This window comes from Mobula hypostoma, chromosome 29 (assembly GCF_963921235.1).
Source record: "Mobula hypostoma chromosome 29, sMobHyp1.1, whole genome shotgun sequence".
Lineage (NCBI taxonomy): Eukaryota > Metazoa > Chordata > Chondrichthyes > Myliobatiformes > Myliobatidae > Mobula > Mobula hypostoma.
Genome location: NC_086125.1, coordinates 8,535,177 through 8,558,752, shown reverse-complemented (window position 1 = coordinate 8,558,752; position 23,576 = coordinate 8,535,177). Strand labels below are relative to the sequence as shown.

At 43.2% G+C, this 23,576-nt stretch overlaps 1 protein-coding gene and 1 long non-coding RNA gene across 4 annotated transcripts in view; one reads left to right on the top strand and one right to left on the bottom strand.

Annotated features, from left to right (window-relative positions):
* Positions 1-1,904: 1,904 nt before the first annotated feature.
* Positions 1,905-21,954, bottom strand: yju2b (YJU2 splicing factor homolog B). Of its 2 annotated transcripts, none has more exons than XM_063035591.1 (10): positions 21,910-21,954; positions 20,845-20,903; positions 16,644-16,697; positions 15,430-15,512; positions 15,058-15,113; positions 11,462-11,522; positions 10,720-10,862; positions 6,754-6,926; positions 5,270-5,408; positions 1,905-2,430 (listed from the first exon to the last, which is right to left on the bottom strand). In XM_063035591.1, exons 2-10 carry the CDS (start codon positions 20,845-20,847, stop codon positions 1,976-1,978), a joined length of 1,167 nt encoding a protein of 388 aa, XP_062891661.1. In that variant the 5' UTR covers positions 20,848-20,903; positions 21,910-21,954; the 3' UTR covers positions 1,905-1,975. The 2 variants fall into 2 exon arrangements, with proteins under 2 accessions (XP_062891661.1, XP_062891662.1); XM_063035592.1 differs by lacking the exon at positions 21,910-21,954 and adding an exon at positions 21,479-21,709.
* A 36-nt stretch (positions 21,955-21,990) lies between these two features.
* LOC134339455 (uncharacterized) overlaps positions 21,991-23,576 on the top strand; it is a 76,053-nt gene continuing 74,467 nt past the window's right edge. For both annotated transcript variants that reach the window (XR_010016402.1, XR_010016401.1), the window contains exon 1: positions 21,991-22,575. This is a non-coding gene — a long non-coding RNA (uncharacterized LOC134339455). The remainder of the gene's footprint in view (positions 22,576-23,576) is intronic.

Sequence of the window (23,576 nt, the reverse complement as noted above, 5' to 3'; positions counted from 1 at the left end):
CAAGCAACGAATAGTCAGTGTGGCTGCATATTTGGGCTAACCTTGCAAAAAAAAAATCACAGATGAACCGAGAGAGTCTTTTGGCAGTCAAGCAACACACAACATGCTGGAGGAACTTGCTGATGTTGTTTGGATTTCCAGCTTGCGCAGATTTTCTCGTTTGCCATTGACAGTTCAGTTTGTCACTCTACCTCTAAGCTAAGGTTCATAGCAGGATCATACGCAAAATGCAGGAGGAACTTGCTGATGTTGTTTGGATTTCCAGCATCTGCAGATTTTCTCGTTTGCCACTGGAGCTCAGTTTGTCACACTATCTCTAAGCTAAGGTTCATAGCAGGATCACACACAAAACGCTGGAGGAACTCAGCAGGCCAGGCAGCATCTATGAAAAAGAGTACAGTTGATGTTTCGGGCCGAGACCTGACCTGCTGTGTGTTCCTACAGCATTTCATGTGTGTTGCTTGGATTTCCAGCATCCGCAGATTTTCTCTTGTTTGTTCATAGGAGGATGCTCATTGTCACCTTTGTGTGTGTGTGTGTGTGTGTGAGAGATTATCGCAGGGAATGTAGAAAGTGTGCTACAGAAGATCTACCTGAGCTTCAGTGAGGAGACCGTCTGACCAGTCTGGCCAAGCAGACGCAGAACGTCATAGTAAGCAGGGCCGCATTTACCATGGAGGAAATGGCTAATCTGGTACATCTGCTCCTGTGAGGAAGACTTTCCCCTATCCTCTCCACAAGAAATCATTGACACCATTTCACACAATATCTATTTGTCAAATTAACAGGCACTAGGTCTTGTCCATATTGGAAAAAAGGCCCTTTCTCCACAGTCCAACAGTCTTGGCACATCACTGCTATAGCAAACTGCCGTCAGGATTACTTCCTTCTGGGATTCTACTTTGCACAGGAAGAAATATTTGGCACTGGTATCTTCACACCCAATATCAGAAGACTGTGCTCTATAGAGTGTTGTTAGGGAAACATACGTCAACGGGCTGCCAAAAAAACCCCCATTAATTTAGGGAAATGGGTCCTATGCTCCAACCAAAACTTTCCTGCTTTTAGCCTAAAGACCTGCCACCTGAGTCTTGCTCCCTCACTCTCCATGCTCCAGGATGCACTAAAATTGTAACCTATGCAAAGGCCCTTTGGGAGAAGGCTACTTTGTAATACATACTAGTTCTATAGGAATATTTTAGAGAAATAAACTACTGAATATTGTGAAAACATTTCTCCTTCAGTAATCTAGTATTACTTTTCCCCTCTCTCTTTTTCAATTGCATGCTTAGTCATCACCCCCAAAATCCCTCTGAACTGCATCCTTCCCAGTAATCAGATAGGAACAGTTTAGGAGAAATCTCACAGGTCTCTTTACATTTGACCTGACTGATGTTTGACAAGAAACGGAAAAAAAAGAATCAAAAGGTTAACCAGAACAAAGAGTATGACTAATAGGAAGCTGGACCTCTGTTCTGTATTCTAAAAATAGGTTGATCTGTCAGAAATCTTTAACATTAGTAATGAGTTTGTTAGCTGGTCACTGAAAGATTTCCACTTCTTAATAAGAACAAAACTAGGGCTGTAAATAGCAATTATTAAATGAAGTAACAAATTCCAGAGAAACCTTACTTCAGAACGAAACACAGCTCCTGGGGCATGGGGGGGGGGGGGGCGGGAGGTGATGGTTGTTGAGCTAAGTCGCTCAGAATGCAGAACCTGGATAAATACAAGGTTATTCATATGGGCCTGTTTGCATTTCAAGTTTGATATAATTCTGTGAATTGGCCATTCCGATATTCCCAGTTTGTTCCTGACTTTATGGAGGCAACCTGAAAAACAATGGAATTTTGGCCTCTGTGACAAACTTCACAGATCAGCTTTGGCACACAGAATTTCTCTGGTATTAATTTATTGCACAGGAATACATTAAAAAGTCAGGAGTATCAATACATTATTTACGTTCATGCACAGCTCAGGAACTGTCTGCATCCGAGTTGGAATCAGAGTAATCAGCAACAAGTGAGTTGGCACTGACATCTCGATCCGTGTCCCTCACAACCTCAGACTGTGGGAGAGAATCAGCTTCCCCCTTAACACTGCCGCTTCTCTCTTGACCCATACAGTCTGAAATTAAACTCCTTTGATCCTTTCCATTCCCCGTCTCCATCGTGGTCTGTATATCCCTGCTGATCAAGTCTGGCTGCTCCTTCTGGTTCACCGAAAACTCCACTGATTTCTTTCGGATTATTCCCAAGTCACTAGCAACAATTCCACTGGGACTATTTACGGGTCTGGTGGTTGATATTTTGCTCACTCCCAGTTTCTTCAAGACATCTCCAGTCTTCTCTCTCGATATGGCTTGGGGAGACGAAAACCAGGACCTTGAAGTGATCTCCTTCCGTTTCAACCTCTGCTTGTCTTCATAGGCTGCATAGGAAACACAGTCAGAGTCACTGGTGTTACTTGTTCGACAGTAACCGCACTTTACTCAAGGGATCACTCTACCCACGAGGTCAGGCTAATCAGCTGTGAGGTTATTGTGAAGATACTGGGTCCTCAAACCTCACCCTTTGTGGGCTTACCCACATCTGGTTCAAGAAGGCAGCTCACCACTTTTGCAGATGCGCCATTAAATGCTGCCTCAACCTGTGAAGATCACATCCCTTGTATGAATTTTAAAAAACCGTAGATTCCAGCTGAGATAACTGGACAACAATTGATCAGTGTTGGGATCCCGAAAGTTATAGAGACCATGTGATGCTTGTTTGTATAGACTGCTCAAAGCAGCGAAATTAGCACAGCCTAGGGGCCAAGCAGTGTGAGATCGTATCGCAGTGTATGATCATGCCATTGTGGCAGCATTTCCCACCCACTCAGAAACCAGGGCAGGCGATCCATTTCCTCGAGTTTTTATTTTGCCAAACATTTAATCTCTTACAGCAAGGGTTCCAACCTGGGGGTCCACGGACCCCTTGGTTAATGGTAGGGGTCCATGGCATAAAAAAGGTTGGGAACCCCTGTCCTGCAGGCCACGTCAATTGCAGCAATCTCATTTTTTGGTGGGGTGGGGGGGGATTCAAGTCACTTTGTAGAAAAATCCTCTCTGACTTTTGAGTTTGTCCAAGACATTGTAGCCACCATCAACCAGTCTCCACTAATATTGCTTCCACATCTGGCACTGATCCCCTCAGCTATCATTCCTTGCCACCCTTCTAGCCTTAGCTGCTGTGTTTTGAGGAGTGTACACTGCTTGTTGTAACTTGAGATTATTTACTTGGTAACTACTGATCCCAAATTTGTGCATAAATTGCAGCTCACATTTACGTTCAAGTCACCCACTCTTAGCCCCAGGCTCAGAAGAAGACCTACTGCAAACCTCCAGGTATTCGATTAATCAGTTTGGAGCCATTCTTTTGGTGGAGGAGGAAAGATCTAAATAACTCGACCAAATGGTTTCCAGGGTTCAGGTGGGGGTTGTGGAGACCACTGAGGTCAGAATAGGAGCAGGGCATCCAGCTCTGTTGTGGAATAAGATTGCAGCTGTTCCAACATTCCTCAAGTCCTCTTTCCTGCTCTCTCCCATAGCTCTCAAATGCCTTACTGATTAGAAGTCCATCTCCACCTTAAATTTTTGCAAGGACTCAGTCCTAACCTCAACAGCTCTCTGTGGCAAGTTCCAATCTTTAGAGAACAAATTCTTCCTCATTCTAGTCTTAAATGGGTCTCTTCATCTTCATCTCATTTTCTTCATATTTATTGCTTCTTTTGGCTTTGCACATTTTGTTGTCTGCTGCAATCTGGTTTAATGCCCTGGTTGGGCAGACTTCCACTGATTCTGTGGTGGTCAATATTCTATAGATTTATTGAGTGTGCTCACAATAAATCTCAGGGTTGTATATGGTGACATATATGCAGTTTGATAATAAAACTTTGAACTATATTCTGAGATCATTTTCTTTGTATTCCCCGATCATGCGCATAAGGATTCTAGGACCAGGGGAGCAGTCAGTCAGTCAAAAGTAGCTAAACTTACTGAGCACGGACACAACATACACAATCCCAGAATGTTAAGGTTCCCATTTCAAACTGAGATGAAGAAGAATTTATTCTCTTGGAAGGTTATGATTCGTTTGAACTCCTATGAGGAAACATCTTCAGCATTTCCCTTGTCTTGACTCCAAGAATCCTACATATTTCAGTAAAATTATTTATCGTTCTTTTAAACCTTAGTGAGGAGAACCCAGCCTGTCTCACCCTCCTTCTAAACCCCAGTGAGGAGAACCCAGCTTGCTTCACCTTCCTTCTAAACCCTAGTGAGTAGAACTCAGCCTGCCTCACCCTCCTTCTAAACCCCAGTGAGGAGAACCCAGTCTGCCTTAGAATGCAAGAGTGTTCCTTTAAAACAGTGAAAAGAAGGAATTTCATTAGTCAGACAGTGGTGAATCTTTGTAATTTAATACCCAGACAGCCGTGGAGGGCAAGTCATTGGGTACATTTAAAGCAGAGGTTGATAGGTTCTTGATTTTTAAGGGCGTCAAAAGTTACAGGGAGAAGGCAGGAGAATGGGGTTGAAAAGGATAATAAATGAGTTAATAATAAATGGTGGAGCAGACTTGGTGGTCTGAATGGCCTAATTTGCTCCCACGTCTTATGCCTAATATCCTTCCATATTCATGTGCCTATTTAAAAGCCTCTTAAACGCCTCCATCACTCCTGGTTAAGTGTTCAGGCAAACCTCACTCTCTGTGTAGATCTTCTTTGAACTTTTCACCTTATATGCAAAGAGATGAAGGAAACCAGACCTACTCTATCTGTGTCTCTCATAATTTTATACATTTCTATCACATCTTCCCTCAGCCCCCACTGCTCCAGAGAAAGCAACACGATTTTTCCAACCTCTTCTTGTAGAACTGCCCTTTGATCTGGGCAACATCTTGGGAAACCTCTTCTATACCCTCCCCAAAGCTTTCACATGCTCCCCATAACGGAGTGACCAGAGCTGAATGCAATACTCCAGATGTGACCTAAACAGTTTTAAAAAACTGCAACATAACTTGTTGATGCTTGAACTCTATGCCTCAACTAATTAAGGCAAGCATGCCATACACTTCATCTACCAACCTATCAACTTGAGTGGTCATTTTCGGGGAGCTATATACTTGGACCCTAAGATCTCCCTGTGCATCAACTCTGTTAAGTGCCGTGCTATTGACTGTGTACTGTTTGATTCATTGGCTGAATGTAGTTCACTTTCTCCCAAACTTACAGTCTAGAGCACGTAATTTGAGGAGGGAAGCCAGGTGTTTATCTTCTTCAGACTCCTCAAGTAGTGGGATGCTGAGACATGCTTTGTTCCGAAGAGCTTCATCTTTCTCTTCCCCCTCTTTCAGTATCTTCTTCTCATCCTAAAGGTAAGGTAAATCAAATCTGGAATCAGCATTCCTTTGTAGGTGGAGCAAAGCCATTGAAGTGATGTGATTCACAGGCACACAAAGGATAAATTAGAAGCAATATCCTGCTGATGCTGGAAATATGGTCACAAATCAGATGATGCTTGAAATGTTCAGCAAACGGGAAAGGAGTTATGCAGTGAGAAGTAGAATTAAATTTTCAGTAAATGACCTTTATCAGAAGCTGCCTGACCTTTTGAGTATTTCCAGCATTTCTCTTTCTTGGAAGGAAAATATGATGGCAGAATATAGTATTAATGGTAAGACTCTTGGCAGTGTGGAGGATCAGAGGGATCTTGGGGTCCGACTCCATAGGACGCTCAAAGCAGCTGCGCAGGTTGACTCTGTAGTTAAGAAGGCATATGGTATATTGGCCTTCATCAATCATGGGATTGAGTTTAGAAGCCGAGAGGTAATGTTGCAGCTATATAGGACCCTGTTCAGACCCCACTTGGAGTACTGTGCTTATTTCTGGTCGCCTCACTACAGGAAGGATGTGGAAACCATAGAAAGGGTGCAGAGGAGATTTACAAGGATATTGCCTGGATTGGGGAGCATGCCTTATGAGAATAGGTTGAGTGAACTCGGCCTTTTCTCCTTGGGACGACGGACGATGAAGGGTGACCTGATAGAGGTGTATAAGATGATGAGGCATTGATCATGTGGATAGTCAGAGGCTTTTTCCCAGGGCTGAAATAGCTGCCACAAGAGGGCACAGGTTTAAGGTGCTTGGGAGTAGGTACAGAGATGTCAGGGGTAGGTTTTTATACGCAGAGAGTGGTGAGTGCATGGAATGGGCTGCCGGTAACGGTGGTGGAGGCGGATACGATAGGGTCTTTTAAGAGACTTTTGGATAGGTACATGGAGCTTAGAAAAACAGAGGGCTATGGGCAACCCTAGTAAATTCTAAGGTAGGGACATGTTCGGCACAACTTTGTGGGCCAAAGGGCCTGTATTGTGCTGTAGGTTTTCTATGTTTCTATGAAAATAGCACTGACATAATTAACATAGCTGGCTTTAGGTTTCATGACTACCTTCACACTCCCTGACTGATTTCCTACAGTAATATGATAAGATGTCAGAGAGGAGGAATACCTTCAATGAAGAAGCCTTGTTGGGGAAATTTTGCACATTAACTGGTGGTATTGAATGGGAGAGATAGTTGCGGACTGACTCATACTTCTTGGGGGAATTAATAACCACAGAATTATGTTAACTCTCAGTTGAGGGTACAGGGTGGGCAAAGGGATACTGAGCCATAGTCTGGTGCCTTTACTCTGATATTTATCGTTTGCCCTACCCGGAATTTCTTGCGTAGCATGCTGTTAATGGCAAAGTCGTCTTTCCATGCGTTCTGCATTTCCTGGATATTGGACAGGGTGGGAATAGCAATCTTTAGCTTCTCCTGGTCATCCACTCCATGTTCTAGCTTGTACATAGGATCCGTTTCCAACTTCTTCTTCTCTTCATGCTCTGAAGAATGAATGGTTACATTGTCACCTCATGGTTAAAAAACGTAGAGCACAACACTCACCCAAATCTCAAATACCAACTTTACAGATAGAACCAGCCATTATACATCACAGGCCTAAGAGCCAAAGCAAAATTTGAAGCAGAACATCCACACAGAAGCATCTTGCTCTATATTTTAACGATTGGACCTGATCTCATAACTCAGCACTGTTTTCCCACTTTATCCCGAAAGAGTCCAAAATTCTATTAGATTCAACTTTGAAAATACAAATACTGAGTTTCCACCTCCCTCCTGAGGCATAGAATTCCGAAGATTTACAGGCCTTTGTGAAAAAGGTATTTATCCTCATCCCAGTCTTAAGGGACTGATGCTTAGCTTAAAGGATATGCCCTTTAATTGTAGATAAATAGGAAGTAGTCTCCTGGCATCTACCTCGCCAATCCTCTTCTGAATCTGTATGCCTCAGCGAGCTCCTGTTCTTCTAAATTCTTGTAAGTAAGTTAGTTTACTCAACTTGTCTCATGTTCAGGACCCTCATCCCAAGAACTGATCTTGTAAACCTGAGCTTCCTCATTAAAAGATCAAAACTGCAAACGGTACTCCAAATATGGTCTCAACAACCCAGTGTAATTTCTGCAATATCTCCTTACTTTTATCCTCCAGCCACCATTTGACACTTGCTTTCCTAATTGCTTTGTGTCTCCTGGACCAGTCCACATCTCTTTGAACACAAGGGTTTTCCAGCTTTTCACAAGTTTTATTTAGTTTCTCTGTTTACTCCTACTAATGTGCACAATCTTGAATCTCCTCATCAGATTGTATCTATATTTTCTTGCCTTTTAATGAACCTATATCACTGTGCAGATTCTCTGTTGTTCCTTTCCGCTCTTTGTGGAGCATCAGGCGGCATTTTTGTAGCGTTTGACTGTTTTTCTCAAAGGCTTGACGTACAACCCAGCACAGATGGAAAGTGTGCAAGGAGCTGACAGAATTTGAACTGAAAAGTCTGGTGCTGATGCCACTACACCACCGGCTGGCAGATTCTCTGTGTCCTCTGTTTACTTCACAAGGCCAATCAGTCTCTAATTTCCTATTTTTCCCCATCTTCTTCCTTCCATGAAACTGTGACAATTGCTGCTTCCCAGTCTGGGGGACAGCTACAGACCACAGGCATACTGCAAGATCAGCATTAATTTCTCTGCAGGGCTTCCTTTTGAACTAAGACATCCATGGTATTTGTCAGGTTTTAACCCCCTTAATGTCTTTAGTGTTTTCTCTTCAGAAATATGAACTACCATCCTACTATACTATTTTTAAACATCTGATTTCCTTCTATTTTTGGTGGGAGGAGAAGATGGCGATGCGCCTGCGCAGCCCTCCGGTGAAAAGTGATATCGTATCTGTTAAATAGGGGCAGTGGACAATTCTGATTTGATGGAAAATGGACGTGAAAGCACAGAGGAACATCTGGAGAAATTTCTGAAACGCCCGTTCGCTGCTGTCGTTACTGTGTGGTTGGGAATCTTTTGGAGGGTAGGCCTCAAAATCCCCGGCCTCGCCTGTTTTTGACGACCGAGAAGGAGGTCGAATCGTTCGGACAGAGATGGCGCTCAGTATTCGGTGTCGGAGGGCTGATCAGAGCTCGAAGTTTTCGGATGACTCAGAGTCCGATTGTGGTTGGCATGGCAGGGAGAGTTTTTCTTCCTTCTCCCGTCTGCGTGTGATGTGGGACACTTGAGAAACTTTGAACCTTACTGTGCTCACGGACTTCTTCAACAAGTTATGGTATTGTTACACTGTTTGTAACTATATGTTATAATTATGTGGTTTTGTCAGTTTTTTTCAGTCTTGGTCTGTCCTGTGTTGTGATATCACACCGGAGGAAATAATGTATCATTTCTTAATGCATGCATTACTAAATGACAATAAAAGGGAACTACGTGTCTCCATAATCACAATCATAGTTCTGTTAGCTTTTCTTTGTCTTCTACCATGAAGACAAATGCAATAGTTATTTAATACCTTTATATTGTTTTTTGCTGTTCCCCATAATAATGTTACCTCCATTTGTCCTGAAGACCCTACAGTTATTTTAGCTATCCAATATTTTTCCTTAAAATAAAAACATAGCTTTGGACCTCTCACAATCCATTTATTTGGTATAAATTTATTCTCATAACCTATACTTCAATTTTTCAGTTAATTGTCGCTACTTCCTATAACTTTTCTAATACCCTGCCAAACCACACATTTTTGGTATATTAAGTTTTTTTTTTAGAATTTATTATCCTCGACCACGCTAGCTTGCTCCAGATGCCTCACACCTATTGTGATTTTTTTGATGGAATGTACATTAACCATATAACAATTACAGGACAGAAACAGGCCATCTCAGTTGGCTGAAATATTTGAAATATTTCTTTAAACATCAGCTAATTTGTCAATTGACAAACCATTTCATCTATTTTCCCCAATCTGCTTTAGCCAATGCACGCCTTACATCTGCACAATATCTGACCTTAAGTTCTGGCTAAACTGTTTTCTCCCCCATTTCCATACAAAGCTTCTATCACATCAAAAGCACAAAGAACACAGCAGAGGAAATGGGTGGAGGGAAATGGGCACTAGCTTGACCTTTCATCAAGACACCAGTTTTGATGAAAGGTCACGCTAATCCGGAGCCAGGGTTTTAATACCTGGAGGAACCTGAGTAAGGAAAGGCATAGTGGATAGGGCACAGGATAATAAAAACAAGATATTCTATAGATGCTGGAAATCCACAACCATACGCAAAAAATGCTGGAGGAACTCAGGTAGCATCTGTGGAGAGGAATAAACAGTCAATGTTTTGGGCTGAGACCCTTCTTCAGGAATTGAAAGGGGGAAGAAGCCAAAATAAGAAGATGGAGGGATTAAGATGAGCACCATTGAAAGATTTCCCAGTGGCCACTAATTTTAATCCTACTTTCCATTCCCATTCTGACATGTTGGTCCATGGCCTGCTCCATGGTCATGATGAGGCCATCTTCAGGTCGGAAAATCAACATCTCATATTCTGTCTGGATAGACTCCAAACTGATGACATAAACATTGATTTCTATAACTTCCAGTGATATCTCCCCTCCTTCCCCTTACCCCTTTTTCCATTCTCCGTTCTGGCTCCCCTCTTACCCCTTCCCTTTTCCTCACCTGTCCATCACCCCCCTCTGGTGCCTCCTCCTCCTTTCCTTTCACACATCTTCTTTGTCCTTTTCCCTCTTCTACCCATCACTTGCCAGCTTCTCACTTCACCACCCCTCCCCACCACCTTTCTCCTCGCCTATCACTTTCCATCTTGTATGCCTTCCTTTCCCCCTATCTTCTTATTCTGAATTTTTCCTCTTTCCTTTCCAGACTTGATGAAAGGTCTTGGCCTGAAACATTCCACCGCGCCCCCCCCCCCACCCGCGACGCTGCCAGACCTATTGAATTCCTCCAGCATTTTGTGTGCATTACAGGATAATAAATGCTGTTGCATAGGAGTTCAGCATGGAACTGCCAACTGGAGAGCCACTATCAAATGACACGTTGACACTTAGTGTATGCTCACCCACCTCACAGTGAGCTTCGCTCCAATCACAGCCTGTCCGATTGGCCATCAGCACACACTCCCAGCCCTTCATAATCTGCAGGGTACTCGGTTTCCATTACCCTGCAACCTTCTCCCACCGCGACCACATTTCTTCCCCCCGCCCCCCCCCACACCCCACCATCCAACAACATCTCTCCACTGGCAACTCCTTGGTTACGAACCAGTTGTTAAAATCTGTTCATTGTCCTTCATGTCCCAGCGCTCTTCCTTCCGCCGGGCGCCGCTCACGATCACGTAGTCACAGTTTGCTGGGTCAGTCTGCATCTCAATGTAGTTTACACACAAGTGACACTTCATCCGAAATCTGCAATATCCAATGTCGGATTCTTACCAAAGCACAGCCTTAAGGACCCATTACCCCCACCCCCGCCAACCATCCCAAATAAGATAAACTGAGGCATACGTGGATACAAATCCTGTCTGCGCCGCAGGAGAGGTAGAGAAGACAGAAAGATGAACACTGATCTTGCCCACAAGCTGACAGAGAACAAGGCAAGGATACAGTATAAGCAGATATTAGAAAGGATGTAATCCCTGTGAATCACATCACTAAACGGGGTTCATAAGTCATATCTTACAGTCAATCATTCACGATCTGGAGAACAGTGTACTGGGCTCTAATTCAATTCGTGGTTAAATGACAGGCAAGACTTAAAACACCAGAATCACACAGAACTTGAGGAAAATGAAGTCACTCTTATTTAAGCAATAATTATTGAAATGCCTCTTTGTAAAATTGATGAACATTTTCCTGTACAAATTCATCAATGCCAAAGTTGCAAAGAGGGCAGTTGTGCTCATGAGGGTTTTTTTTTTTTATAGAGGACAGAAAGAACTATGTCTTGAAATGGTTGTGGATCAGCTGGGTCAAATAACAAATGAATGGTGAAGCGCTGGTGGTACCTGTAAATGGGTGTTGTGTAGTAGTTTCCAACTTTTTTCTTCTCTGCATTGTACCGGACACCTGAAATCAACAAAGAGATTTGTCAACAGCTGTCTAAAGCCAGAGGAAAGCTTCACTGCTGCATCCAACAATCTTAGGAATCCAGTAGTAGGAGGTAGACATAGAGTAAAGCTTTCTCTGCACAATCCCATTACCCTCTGGGTATTAGGGTTAGAAAATGAAGAGGACATCACTGTACTTGGAAAATGTAACTGTATTTTATTCTGGACCGCCACACTCAGCATCTCAACATGTTCCATTCTGCTATCAGAACTAATTTTGCCAGTGATAAATAGATAATAATCCAACTGACATGCTTCCACCTACATTGACAAGATGGTGAGATAAACAGATCTGGTTCATTGATGTCTTTTTTGGAGAGAAATTTCCCATCCTCATCTAGTTTGCATTATTGTGAATCAAGACCCATTTACAGGGCAGGTTTACTAGAGCTGTTGGGAATGGTTTAAACTAATATGACATGGGGGATGGGATCCAGTATGATAGAGCTGAGGATGAGCCAGCAAGTTTACAAGTAGGTGATGTGTGTAACATGATTGTAATGAAGGACAAGCCAATGATTGGGTACAAATGCAGACAGAACCAAGAGTTAAATTGTACCACAGAGGCAACATTCAAAAGGATGAAGAATGCAGGACTGAAGGTGCTGTATTTAAACGTGCATAGCATTTGGAATAAGGTTGATGAACTTGTGGTGCAATTAGAGATTGGTCGGTACGATGTTGTGTGAATCACTTGAGTCGTGGCTGAAAGAAGGCCATAGTTGGGAGCTTAACATCAAAGGATATACTTTGTAACAAGAGGACAGGTAGGAAGGCATAGGCAGTGGTGTGGCTCTGTTGGTAAGAGATGGAATTACATCTTTAGAAAGAGGTGACATAGGGTCAGAGAATATTGGATCTTTGTGGGTGGAGTTAAGAAACTGCAGGAGTGAAAAAAACATTATGGGAATCATATATAGGCCTCCAAATAGTAGTCAGAATGTGCGGCTGAGATTGCAAAGGGAGCTGGAAAAGGCACGTAAGAAGGGTAATGACATAATTGTAAAGGGGACTTCAATATGCAAGAGGATTGGGAAATTCAGGTTGGTGTTAGATCACAAGAGAGGGAATTTGTTGAATGCCTATGAGATAGCTATTTAAAACAGCTTGTGCTTGAGCCTGCTTGGGGAAAGGTCATCTTAGATTGGGTGTTGTAATAATAACCAAGATCTTATTTGGCAGCTTAATGTAAAGGAACCCTTAGGAGACAGTGATCATGAAATTTGAAAGGGAGAAGCCTAAGTTACATGTATCAGTATCACAATGGGATAAAGGGAATTACAGAGGCGTGACAGAGGAGCTTGCTCAGGTGGATTGGAGGAGGATACTGGTGGGAATGATAGCAGAACAGAGGTGTCTCAAGTTTCTGGGAATAGTTCACAAGGTGCAAGATTGATATGTCCCACTGAAGAAGTTGTTCTCAAATGGCAGGGGTATGCAACTGTGGCTGACATGGGAAGTTAAGGACTGCCTAAAAGCCAAGGAAAGGGCATCTAATGTAGCAAAAGTGAGTGGGAAGTTGGATGATTGGGAAGCTTTTAAAATCCAACAAAAGGCAACTAAAAATGCTGCAAGAAGGGAAAAGATGAAATATGAGGGCAGACTAGCCAATAATATAAAGCAGGATACCAAAAGTTTTTTCAGTTATATAAGGAGTAAAAGGGAGATGACAGTTGATATTGGACCACTAGAAAATGATGCTGGTGAGGTATTAATAGGGGACAAAGAAATGGCAGATGAACAATGAGTACTTTGCATCTATCTTCACTAGCAGTGTGCCAGAGGTCCTAGCAGGAGTGAGTGTCAGTGCTATTACAAAGGAAAAAGTGCTAGGCAAACTCAAAGATCTTAGGATGGATAAGTCACCTGGACCAGATAGACTACATCCCAGAGCTTGAGAGAGGTTGCTGAAGAAAAAACCGGTGCATTGCATGATCTTTCAAGAATAACCTGATTCTGGCATGGTCCCAGACTGCAAATGTCACTCCGCTCTTTAATGAAGGGACGAAAGCAAAAAGAAGGAAATTATAGGCAAGTTAGCCTAACCTTCATGGTTGGGAAAGTATTGGAGTCTATTATTAAGGATGAGGTTTCGGAATAAAATAAGTCAAAGTTAGCTTGGTTTCTGTAAAGGGAAACCTTGCCTGACAAATCTGTTAGGAGTTCTTCAAGGAAGGACAAAGGAGAGGCAGTGGATGTCATTTTCTTGGATTTTCAGAAGGCATTTGATAAAGTGTCACACTTCAGGCTGCTTCACAAGATAAAATCCTATGGCATTACAGGAAAGATGCTGGCATGGATAGAGGAATGGCTGACAGGCAGGAGGCAGCGAGTGGGAATAAAGGAGGCCTTTTCTGGTTGGCTGCCAGTGACTAGTGATGTTCCTCAAGGGTCAGTATTGGGACCACTATTTTTCACATTGTTGGTCAATGATTTGGATAATGGAATTGATGGCTTTGTGGCAAAGTTTGCAGATGATATGAAGATAGGTGGAGAGGTAGGTAATGCTGTGGAAGCAATGTGATTGCAGTAGTACTTAGACAAATCGGAAGAATGGGCAAAAAAATGGCAGATGGAACACAGTGTTGAGAAAGGTATGATAATGCATTTTGGGTAAAGGACAATAATCCAGACTATTATCTAAATGGGGAGAAGGTTCAAATATCGGAGGTGCAGACGGACCTAGAAGTCCTCATGCAACACTCCCAGAAGGTTAATTTACAGGTTGATTCTGTGGTAAAGAAGGCAAATGCAATGTTGGCATTTTTATCAAGGGGAATAGAATATAAAAGCAAGGAGATAATGCTGAGGCTTTATAAGACACCAGTATGGTCAACAGTTTTGGGCCACATATCTCAGAAACGATGTTTTGTCTTTGGAGAGTCCAGAGGAGGTTCATGAGGATGATTATGGGAATGAAGGGGTTAAAATATGAGGAGTATTTGGCAGTTTTGGGCCTGTACTGACTGGACTTTAGAAGCCATACTTCTCTTTGAAACCTACCAAATGTTGAAAGGACTAGATAGGTTTGATGTAGAGAGGATGTTTCCTGTGGTGGGGGTATCCAGAACTAGAGGGCACAGTCTCAAAATTGAGGGGTGACCTTTTAGAACGGAGGTAAGGAGGAATTTTTTTTATCCAGAAAGTGGTGAATTTGTGGAATGCTCTGTCATAGACTGTGGTGGAGGCCCAAGTCCATGGGTATATTTAAGGTGGGAGTTGATAGTTTTCTGATTGGTCAGGGCATCGAAGGATATGGTGAGAAGGCAGGTGTATGGGGTTGAGTGGGATCCAGGATCAGCCATGATGGAATGGCGGAGCAGATTCGATGGGCTGAATGGCCTAATTCTGCTCCTCTGTGTTATGGTCTTATGTGTTTAACACAAGTGGCATAAACAGGCCACCTGATAGTGGGAAATCAGTGATGAATGGAAAAAAAAACAGCCTTGGTAGTGAAACTGCAATTCTCATAAATTAAAATTTACCCTCCTTACCCATTCCGATATGCTTTCCACAACCATCACACCAGATGTTGTATGGCATCTCAAACCTTTGAGAAAGAAAATGACTTAGTTATTGAAAAACATCAAATTACTTTAACTAAACCAGAAAGGCACTGCACAGGAGTAGGCCACCATCTGATGTCTCTCCCAAGAGGCCACGGTGTGAACACTGCGGAGCTATTTGACAATGCAAGCTGTCCACACCAAGAATTATTACTGAATGAACACTGAAGGGCATTAGGACCCTGGAGAGACCCATTAAATTTTCACCCAGGGTCTGTTGTAACTTAGCGGTACTTGGGACAAAATTTGCACCCCCCCCCGCCATAGAGCACAACATATAGCTTTGATTAAAGAACTTACCGGATGATGAGGATACCTTGAGAGAGTTTCCGGGCCCTTTCCCGGAGAGGGTGACTGTTCCTGTATTTGTTGAGGGAGCCATGCTGTTGGGTTAAAAAGGCATATTAAGAAAATACAAGAACAGTATGTGGCAAAACTCATTCATAGGTCAAGTAAATACCCCCACTCTTCCACTTATCCTGCTTCTTAGTGCTTAGTAGCCCTTTTGCAACGTGCTGTGAGTTCAGTATTATCTTCACTTGTCCTGGAGGCAGTGCAGCATAGTTAACATAGAACAGTACAACACAAGAACAGACCCTCCTGCAACAATGTTGCGCGAACCAGCGCAAAACCCCCCCAAAAACGAATCCCTCCTACCTAACAATGTCCATATCCCTCCATCTTCCTCATATTCATGCGCCTATCTACATGTCTCTTCAAAGCTTCTAATGTATTTGCCTCTGCCACCACACCAGGCATCCACCACTCTCTGAGCAAAAAGAGACTTTGAAAAGAGAAGAAAATACCTTGAAGTGTGCATGTGTTCACTGGAGTTCAGAATAATGAGATTTTATGGAAAGATGCAAGATTCTGAGACAAATTGGCACATTAACACTGAAAATGCTTCCTGTAGATATAGGGGACCAGATTCATGATAAGGGGTAGGCCATTTTGGATTCAAGTGAGATTTTTTAAGAAAGTACAGGGTAGCAAATGATTATTTATTGAGATAAGCTCAAAATGGGGAGTGACGTGTTATTGCGTTCTGAAAGAATTAAAAGTTAAGGGAATCAGACAGGAAAAGGTTAAGGCCAGGAACCACTTCAATTACTCAATGGCAGATTGAATGCATCTAAACTTGGGAACTGTTCAGATGTTCAGGATTCTACTATATTTGTGAAAATAATCCGGACTCTGGAACTTTGGAGCAAAGTACTGGTTGATTTGGGCTAAAGAAGCCTGCTCCCAGAACCATCAGAGTACAGTTACAGTCACAGCTGTCCATGTACTTACAACAGCTGTAGCCCAGAAAGTCTCAGAATTGGAAAAACTCTAAAGCTCCCAGATAGGCTTTAAGGACTGCACCCATTATGTTCTTATGATTAAGATTGCTAACACACACACACACACAAAAAAACCATAGTACTATGCATTGTTCCACAACTTTTCAGTGGATACAATTTCCATTTTCACTCACTGTTCAGAGTGTTTCACCATACACAATGAATACTAACCTTGGCAGGATCAAAGTCGGGTGGGTAATATTTATTCACACCCTTCCGTTCACCCTGCAGAAGAGAAAAGAAAATGAACTATGAGTAAAAGGTCCTTTTCCTATGAATGTGCCCCTCCCTTCCTCCAAGAAGCACTGATTCATGAGAATATAGGTCCCATTGGGAAGGTTACCCTCTGGATATCAAAGCTGTTTTTTATTAGACAGCTCCAGAAGAACAGTAATCAATATTATCCACACTTGCCCTGTAATCAACAAGGTCAACATGATGCCAGCGTGCAATACTCCCTTGGTTCATATCTTGCAGATAGCTCACAGAAATAACTTTTTTACTTCTTTTAAATCTGATTTTCCATCTTAAATGTGTTTCTGGGATGGTGAGCGCCTGCGATTTACAGCTTGGAGATCATTTGAGTAACCCAGCGCTTTGCTGGCTTTGAGAAGATTCAGGGGAGCAAGTGCATGCTTGGATGGTTTGGAAACTTCGAGACAGGTTGCAAGCTGCTGTCCAATAGGTTTCAATAGGTACACTTTATGTCAGAGAAATATACTTTATACTTTATTGTCGCCAAACAATTGATACTAGAATGTACAACCATCACAGCGATATTTGATTCTGTGCTTCATACATTCTTTTTCTTCGCAAACATCCACAAAACACAGAGCAGTGCCCCAAAGAATGAATGACAATTAAATGTTAGAACCCCAAAGCCCCCCCAGCTCCCCCTTACCACGCATAAACAGCAGCAAAGCGATGACCCCCTCCCCCAAAAGCAAACAGCATCTGCACCCTCCACCGAGCACTCAAGTGTGCAGCAAAGCATCAATAAAGACACAGACTTGAGTACCCCAAAGACTACTTGTTCACCTGGTAATTTGACATACCACAGGCTCTCTGTCTCCCTAATAAGGGAAAAAGAGAGGTCCTGTTTCACAGAGAGAGGGGAGACATAACAAAATGACTCGTTGATTTATGGTGTTAAAAGTCTGTTGCGTTGCCTTTTCCAAGATCTGTGCCCAAAGAATTTGGGTCTCTGGGCACACAGCCAGCTCAATGCTTTCGATCTTCTGTCTACTCCCATGCCACATCAGGCGGCGGCACCGACCTCGAATCTGCCCGCCTCTAGAGCCACAAAAATCTGCCAAGTGTCCTTTAATCGTCAATTAAAGTGTTGAGGCAGTTTGAGACATCGAGGCGAATGTGGAAGGCGAGTGAGAGTTTCAGTGGCGACTGCCTGCCTTTTGATTGCTGCCAGAGTCTGTGAGCAGCCTATCGCTGTGTGGCTCACTTTGGCAGGCGGGTAGGCCTCTGCCTCGTGTGCTGTTCCTCTCTTTTGATGAATATCGATGATATTGTAGGATGGCATCATGGTTCTGCATTTATGGACTATGGACTTTTTCAGACTTATGGCTTTTACTTCTGTGTTCTATTTTTAGCGCCTGTTCCTTTTCTGTTTTGTTGTGTGAGGAGAGGTTGTTTGGGGATTGATATTCTGGTAGTTTTTTTGTGCAGGGGAGTGGTTGTCTTTTGGGGGCCGATGTTCCTATTCAGTTTTGTCCAGCGACAGGGGAGAGTTGGGGGTGATGAATCGGGATGCTGTTCTTTTTTGTATGGGGGTGGGGTAATGTTTCTCTCTGAAAGATTTTCACGTTCTTTCTTTGTTTCGTAGCCATCTGGAGAAATACAAATTTCAGAGTTGTATATGGATACATGCTTTGATAATAAACGGACCTGTGAACCACTGAGCCCACTCAGTTCCTTGCTCTGGGAACTAGCTGTTCTGTATATTAATCAGCAGGACGGAACTCTGCTGAGGCTTCTTCTATACCCAAGGCCACTCTCCAAACCATGGATAGATAATACGCCATACCAATACCTTAGGGAAACACCTTCCCTCAATGGATAAGTTTTTTCAGTCTGAAATAAAAACAGTAAAGTCTTTGGAAAGATCAGCGGTAACTGAAGAGCTCAGTTTAATGGCATAATTTACATATTACTATTTAATTATTTATGGTGCAACTGTAACGAAAACCAATTTCCCTCGGGATCAATAAAGTATGACTATGACTACGACTTTTTCATCTGAAACCTATCACCAGGATGAGAATGTGACCATTAGTATATATTGTATTAATTCTTTCTCATTTCCTGTGTTTCTGATTGACTAAGAACTGGTTACACTTTCTGTTGTTCTTATTCCTCCTAACCAGGATGCTAACTTTTGCAGAACTCAATCCATCCCTGAGCAATCTCTCTGCAACCAGTAACACAAGAGCTCAAACAAGGGTGAGGAAAGGAGAGAGGGGCAGAGGGACTCACATGTCAGAATTAGAATCAGGCTTAATATCACCAGCGTACGTCGCTCAATTTATTGTCTTGCCGCAGCACATTGATGCAACACATTATAATAGAAAAACATGAATTACAGTAAATAAATATTAAATAGTTAAATTAAATAAGAGGTGCAAAAATAGAAATAAAAAAAGTGAGATCATATTCATGGTTCAAAATCGATTCAGAAATCGCATGGCAGAGGGGAAGAAGCTGTTCCTGAATCACTGAGTGTGTGCCTTAGGGCTTCTGCACCTCCTTCCTGATGGCAGTGATGAGAACAAGGCAGTACTAGAGATGGGGTTCTTTATGATGGACGCCACCTTTTTGAGGCATCGCTCCTTGAAGATGTCCTGGATACGACAGAGGCCGGTGCCTAAGATGGAGCAAAGTAAGTTTACAACTCTGCAGCTGATTTCGATCCTGTGCGGTAGCAAACCCACCCCCCATACCAGACAGTGATCCAGCCAGTTAGAATGCTCTCCATGGTACACCTGTAGAAATTGCGTGCATCTGCGGTGACATAACAAATCTCCTCAAAATCCTTATGAAGTATAGCCTCAGTTGTGCCTTCTTTGTAGCAGCATCATACGCTAAGTCCGGGGTAGCTCCACAGACACCCAGGAACTTGAAATTGCATACTCTTTCCACTTCTGATCCCTTTATTAGGACTGATGTTCCCCCATAGTACCATTTCTGAAGTCCATGAACAGTTCTTTGGTCTTATTGACATTGAGTACACGGTTGTTGCTGTGACACCACTCAACTAGCTGATATATCTCGCTCCTGTACACCCTCTCATCACCATCTGAAATTCTGCCAGCTATAGTTGTATCATCAGCAAATTTGTAGATGGTATTTGAGCTATACCTAGCCACACAGTCATGGTTGTAGAGGGAGTAGAGCAGTGGGCTAAGCACACGTCCCTGAGGTGCGACAGTGTTGACCGTCGATGAGGTGGAGAAGTTATTTCCGATTTGCACAGATTGTGATCTTCCGCTTAGGAATTTGAGGATCCAGTTGCAGAGGGAGGTACAGAGGACCTGGTTCTGGAGCTTTTCAATCAGAACTGTAGGAATGATTGCATTAATCGCTGAGCTGTAGTCAATAAAGAGGTAGGTATATATGTATTAAATAGGTATTTATATTGTCCAGATGATCCAACTTGCTGAGACAGGAGTTAATTCCATCATGTTAATGCAGGAAGTAGATGTCTAGGACTGTACACTGGCAAAGTTCTTACAGTTTAAAACCTTGCAATGTGATCCCAACTTTCAACAACACATACAATTTAGTCTGGCATAACGGAGGAGTAAAAGAGCAGTTGTTTCATGACTGCAGAGACCAAGGTTCACTTCTAACTTCTGGTGTCAGCAGTGTGGGGTTTACATGTTCTCCCTTTTCCTCCAGAGTTCCAGTTTCTCAAAAGATACTGGTTGGTATGTTAAATTCCCACTCATTTACCCTTAGAGCAACCTGGGAGAACTGATGGGAATTCAAGACTAGACTGCAAGGAAAAACAGTGGGGAAAAAGATTGCTCTGAACCATCATAGAGTCAGTGGAGCAAAACAGCCTCCTATTTTGTCAGGAAATATTGAAATTTCTATCCGCATTCCACTGATACAGCAGTTAGTGGCTTCACCAGTTGTAATCTTGAGTATTCAGCTAAACACCATTAAGGTCAAGAAAATTGGGACAGTTAGGTTTGGAAGGAGGTAGAACACAGGTCTCAAAAAGAAAGTCCCTGGCTATGCATCATCAGCTCCTATAATCTCAGTCTTTGTCCAGTTTCCATACCAAACAAGTATTGCCAGGTCTCAATAAATTCCCAATCACTCTCAAAATATTAAACCCTGTCGACAGACTTACCATTGTTTATTCCTGAGCTCTTAATCGAACTCCAGTGGATCCTTCCACAGTCAAACACACTGAACAAACAGAAAGAGACGGTAAGTGCACATTGCTGGTCCATCATACTCATATTCCTTCAGCTTCCTTTGAACAGTCCAGCAAAGAGAAATGACCTCAGAAGATAGGGATGTGGAAGTTGTTCAAGAATGGGAGAGGGAGCTTCTCAGGTGATCCCAGGAAGGCTGTGAAGCCTCTGTCACTGGGTGTAATCAGGAAAGTGATCAATAAATTTGTGAATATTAGCGGAAATGAAAAAGCATACAGCTAGTGAAGGAAAATGTTATACAGGCAAATGATCAACCATGATCTTGCTTAATCATAGAACAAGAAAAAGGGCTGAATGGTCTACTCTTGACTAATACCTGTCGGATTATTTTGGGTTGCATGTACTCTGTTGGGGGGGGGGAAGGGTAGTGTAGAAAGATGATGGTGACAAGGTGGAAGGGATGTTGCTGCTTAGGCACTGGAAAAGGTTAGCTGTCAGGGGAGGATTGAAGGGTGTGCCGGCTGTCCAAGGAAAGTAGATGGGAGTAAGGAGGGTGAACTGGGAATGCCAGCACATCCAGTAACCCCAACCACCACCTCAACCTACCAGCCTGATCTTCCTACTCTCCGTCCCCTTCCTCAATGTGTTGTCCACCACTGCTCAAAACCATCAGTTACTGTCTGATAAAGAACGAGCAGGATAGTGGAAAATAGAAGAGAACTTGAGCCACGAGAGGAAGGGCATGTCCAAAATTTGGAAGGGGGAAGGGGTCATAACCCTTGACCTCCGAGCAGGCGAGGGACAGAGTTAGACACATGACCTAGAGACGCCGCAATGAAAAGCTGCGTTGTACCCAGGCCTAGGGTTAAAGAGCACCCCCTGATATGCCCCGAGTTCAATTGCTGCGGTAACTTTAGCCTCTCTCCCTTAGACAGGGGCAGGAAAATGAAGCGATCGAGGGTCGATGGTCGAGGGTCGGGGTCCAACACAGGCCCGGTTTCCACAGTAACCCGCCAGCGGAAGAACCGCAACTTTACCTTGAGCTGGCGCGCAGCTGCTCACTGCGCAGGCGTGCACTCCTCCGGCAACGCGTCAGGCCCGGTGCCGGCGGCTGCGCCTGCGCCGTCGAGCCGCCCTGGCCTCCCTCACAGTCCATCACCACAAACGCAGGTAAAACGCTGCTGAAAATCTGAATTCGGAACGGCGACTGCTGGAAATGGACAGCGGAGCAGCCGTGGAGAGAGGACAGTCGCCACCTGTGCAAGATTTAAAGCGCAAGGGCGGGCACGGAGAGGAACGAGGGCAGCCTCTGAGAGGCTGGAAGCGACGGAGCCTCCACGGCCCTTTGGAATAGAGAATTCTGAATAATTCGCCACCCCTGAATAAAGTTCTCTTCAGTTTAGCCCTGACCAGCATTCTTCCGAGCAACACACTCAAAATGCTGGAGGAATTCAGCAGCTCATGGAAATGAATAGGTAGTCAAAGTTTGGGGTCGGGACTCTTCTCCGGGATTTATTATTTTGATATGCTGTTCTAGTCTCAGCAAGGGAGGTATCCTCCTGTTGGGGCCCTTAAGAACTATTTACACTTCAATGAGATCACCTGCCTGTCTTCTCAACTCTAGCCAAGCTCACCCAATCCATTTTCATAGGTCATCTGTACGTCACAGTTGCAGCACTGACTCTATAACAAGTAGCTTTTAGGTAAGGGGAACTTTGTAAATTAATTTTTTTAATCTTATCATGTAAAAAATGTCAAGCATTTCTACTGGTTCTACTTATGTACAGAACTTCACGGTTTTTCCCACATTTTATTCCATCTGACCTTTTGCCTCCTTGTTACTGCAGATGTATTTTACTGATATCTGCAGATGACATTTTGATAAAGAATCAGAATCAGGTTTAATATCACTGGCATGTATTGTGGAATTTGTTAACATTGCGGCAACAGTACAATGCAATACATGATAATAGAGAGAAAAGACTGAATTACAATGTGTGTGTATATGTATGTATACCTGTATATAAAATAAATAGTGCAAAAAAAGAAACAAGAAATTAGTGAGGTAGTGTTCATGGGTTCACATTCAGAAATCAGTTGGCAGAGGGAAAGAAACTGTTCCTGAATTGTTGAGTGTGTGCTTTCAGGCTTCTGCACCTCATTCCTGACGGTAGCAATGAGAAGAGGTCATGACCTGTGTAATGGGTGTCCTTAATGAGAGGTGCCGCCTTTCTGTGGCATCGCTCTTTGAAGATATCCTAGGTACTGCGGATGCCGGTGCCCCGGATGGAGATGGCTAATTTTACAGCTCTCTGCAGCTTACTTTGATCCTGTGCAGTAGCCTCCCCCTCCTCCCACGGTGATGCAGCCAGTTAGAATGCTCTCCACGGTACATTTGTAGAAATTTGCAAGTGTTTTTGGTGACAAACAAATCTCTAACTGCTCATGAAATATAGCTGCTGTCTTGTCACATCAAAACTTATTGGTCTGGTTAGATGACATTGGATAACAGGAAACAGAGTGGCAGAATCAATGTGTTTCTACTCATTTCATCCTCACCTGCTCCAAGCTCTCTTTGTGTTAATCCTTGAGCTCATTATCAAACCATCAGATGAGGCCAATGCCACTGTGGACTGAGCTCTGCCTCTCCTGGTTGCAGAGACTAGAGGGTACTAGCTCTAAGCACCTCCTCATATTTTTGGTG

Bases quoted from the DNA above. Each gene is read 5' to 3' on its own strand.
- yju2b (XM_063035591.1), bottom strand. The intron at 10,863-11,461 runs GTACCACCAGCG...TGGATATTGCAG, and splicing joins TACACAACACCCATTTACAG to ATTTCGGATGAAGTGTCACT. The intron at 2,431-5,269 runs GTAAGTTTGGGA...TTTCCTATGCAG, and splicing joins CAAATTACGTGCTCTAGACT to CCTATGAAGACAAGCAGAGG.